The 2,573-nt window shown below is 53.4% G+C and overlaps 1 protein-coding gene across 1 annotated transcript; it reads left to right on the top strand.

Moving 5' to 3' along the window:
* Window positions 1–1,662, top strand: LOC109758361 (UDP-glycosyltransferase 79). Its single transcript, XM_020317213.4, has 2 exons — window positions 1–1,106; window positions 1,215–1,662. Exons 1-2 carry the CDS (start codon window positions 47–49, stop codon window positions 1,550–1,552), a joined length of 1,398 nt encoding a protein of 465 aa, XP_020172802.3. The 5' UTR covers window positions 1–46; the 3' UTR covers window positions 1,553–1,662.
* The last annotated feature ends 911 nt before the right edge of the window (window positions 1,663–2,573 follow it).

The following is a 2,573-nucleotide window of genomic DNA, read 5'->3' as shown; positions in this document are numbered from 1 at the left end:
CATCCAAAGCAGAGCAAAACAGAGTTTCGTCTGAGAAAACAGAGACATGGAGAGCGCGACCACGTCGTCCGGCGATGAGCACCGGGGCGGTGCGCACGTCCTGCTGGTGCCGCTGCCGGCGCAAGGCCACATGAACCCGATGCTCCAGCTCGGCCGGCGCCTCGCGTACCACGGCCTGCGCCCCACGCTCGCCGCCACGCGCTACGTGCTCTCCACGGGCCAGCCCCCCGGCGACCCCTTCCGCGTCGCCGCCTTCTCCGACGGCTTCGACGCCGGCGGCATGGCCTCCTGCCCGGACCCCGTCGAGTACTGCCGCAGGGCCGAGGCCGTGGGGTCAGAGACGCTGGCGCAGGTCATCGCCGCCGAGACGCTCGCCGGGAGGGCGCCGTCCGTCATGGTCTACGACCCGCACATGTCCTGGGCGCCCCGGGTGGCGAAGGCCGCGGGCGTGCCGACCGCCGCGTTCATGTCGCAGTCGTGCGCCGTGGACCTCATCTACGGGGAGGCGTGGGCGGGGCGCGCGCCGCTGCCGATGGCCGACGGGAGCGCGCTGCGTCGCCGGGGCGCGGTGAGCGTGGACCTCGGGCCCGAGGACCTGTCGCCGTTCCTCGTGTCGCCGGAGCTGTACCCCAAATACCTAGACGTGTCGATCCGGCAGTTCGAGGGCCTCGAGGACGCCGGCGACGTGCTCGTCAACTCCTTCCGTGACCTCGAACCGCAGGAGGCCGAGTACATGGAGTCCAGATGGCGCGCCAAGACGGTCGGCCCGACGCTGCCGTCCTTCTTCCTCGACGACGGCCGCCTGCCGTCCAACAAGGCCTACGGCGTCAGCTTCTTCAGCAGCGACGCGCCCTGCATGGCATGGCTGGATCGGCAGCCCCCTTGCTCGGTAGTCCTCGCGTCCTACGGGACGGTCTACAGCCTCGACGCCGGCGAGCTTGACGAGCTTGGAAATGGGCTCTGCGATTCAGGCAGGCCATTTCTCTGGGTCGTGAGGTCCAACGAGGCACAGAAGATATCTGAAGAACTCCACGGCAGATGCAAGGAAAATGGATTGATTGTCCCTTGGTGTCCCCAGCTTGAGGTTCTCGCGCATAAGGCCACAGGTATGAAAAAATTGTCAATCTTTGATAAGTACTACGTAGGTTCTAAACAAATACAGTACTAGTTATCTGATTCATTTGCCAATGATATTGCCAACTTTGGATGTACAGGTTGCTTTTTGACTCATTGTGGATGGAACTCAACGACAGAAGCACTTGTTGCCGGCGTGCCAATGGTGGCGATGCCGAGGTCGGCCGACCAGCCAACCACGGCAAAGTACGTGGAGAGCGCATGGGGCATCGGCGTGGGGATGCACACAGATGAGAAAGGCTTGGTGAGAAGGGAGGAGGTGGAGAGGTGCATCAGGAAGGTGATGGATGGGGAGGGAAAGGTTGAATACCGCAAAAATGCCACAAAATGGATGAAGATGGCCAAAGAGGCAATGCAGGAAGGAGGGAGTTCCGATAAGAATATTGCTGAATTTGCAGCCAAGTATTTATCAAGATGAATTTACCTCCAATTATCCACAACTACTCAATAGTCATCGCCTTCAGTTATGCAGAGGTCGGGTGTAATGTTTAAATATTTTAAGTAATAAAGTCATTTATCAAAAAAAAATAGCCATAGCATATTATGTATGCATGTGTTGATAGAGTATTATTCCTCTTCACTTTACACAACAATGTCAAGGCATTCACCGAGAAGTCTATAATGTAGCTCAAAATATCTTTTATCATGGCCTTTCACACATTCGGCATATATTGAATTATTAATGAATTGACTATTCCTTGGCAAGTCGTTGATGTAAGGTCGTGGAGAGCTAGGGCATCCATGGCCGGACTTGGTAATTTTGGCCCCTCATATGTCTGTGGATGTGTCCGGTCAATGTCCGGGCGTGTCATTGTGAGCCCCTATATGTCCATTCATGTAACCATGCTCCTCATTTTCACCCCTATATGTCCGGTCACATACATGTGATTGGTGAAGATGGAGAGAGAGAAGAAGAAGAAGAAGAAGAAGAAGAAGAAGGAGAAGAAGAAGAAGAAGAAAAGAAAGAGTAAAGAAAGAGAAAATATGGTTTGGGGTGGGCCACGTCCTACGTGGCAGACTGATCATGTGCATCCAGACGCGTGCGCGAGCCCTCATATCGTCCCCATATATAGTCTGAATATGAGGGTTCATGGACAGCTCGGATGTATAGAGATGATACGAGGGCTCCGGTTCTATTACCTTTTTTCTTCTATCTACTGTTCGAGCACTGGTTGGACACGTCCATGGATGTTTGAGTATGATTTGAGGTGACCGGCTTTGGGTTTCCGCTCTTAGATAACATAGGATCATATGTACCACCGTAACTTGATGCGGGAGTATTGAAACTTTGAAAGTTTGAGTAAATTTCCTCTTTATACACCATATTTGTGCTCAAATAACTACTATCTTATTTTAGTAAAATTACTCCAAGTTACCCAATTTCAGAAGTTTATTTCATGTTTTGCCTCATTTGACATCGGATACTCCTAAGACCGTTA

The sequence above is a fragment of the Aegilops tauschii genome, chromosome 2 (assembly GCF_002575655.3).
Source record: "Aegilops tauschii subsp. strangulata cultivar AL8/78 chromosome 2, Aet v6.0, whole genome shotgun sequence".
In the NCBI taxonomy this organism is placed as follows: Eukaryota; Viridiplantae; Streptophyta; class Magnoliopsida; order Poales; family Poaceae; genus Aegilops; species Aegilops tauschii.
Note: the sequence above shows the minus strand (reverse complement) of the source record. Positions and strands in the feature narration are given on the sequence as shown.

Excerpts from the sequence above, each read along its gene's own strand:
- LOC109758361 (XM_020317213.4), top strand. The coding sequence starts at position 47 with ATGGAGAGCGCGACCACGTCGTCCGGCGATGAGCACCGGGGCGGTGCG. Across the intron at positions 1,107-1,214 it reads TCTCGCGCATAAGGCCACAG|GTTGCTTTTTGACTCATTGT; the intron begins GTATGAAAAAAT and ends TTGGATGTACAG.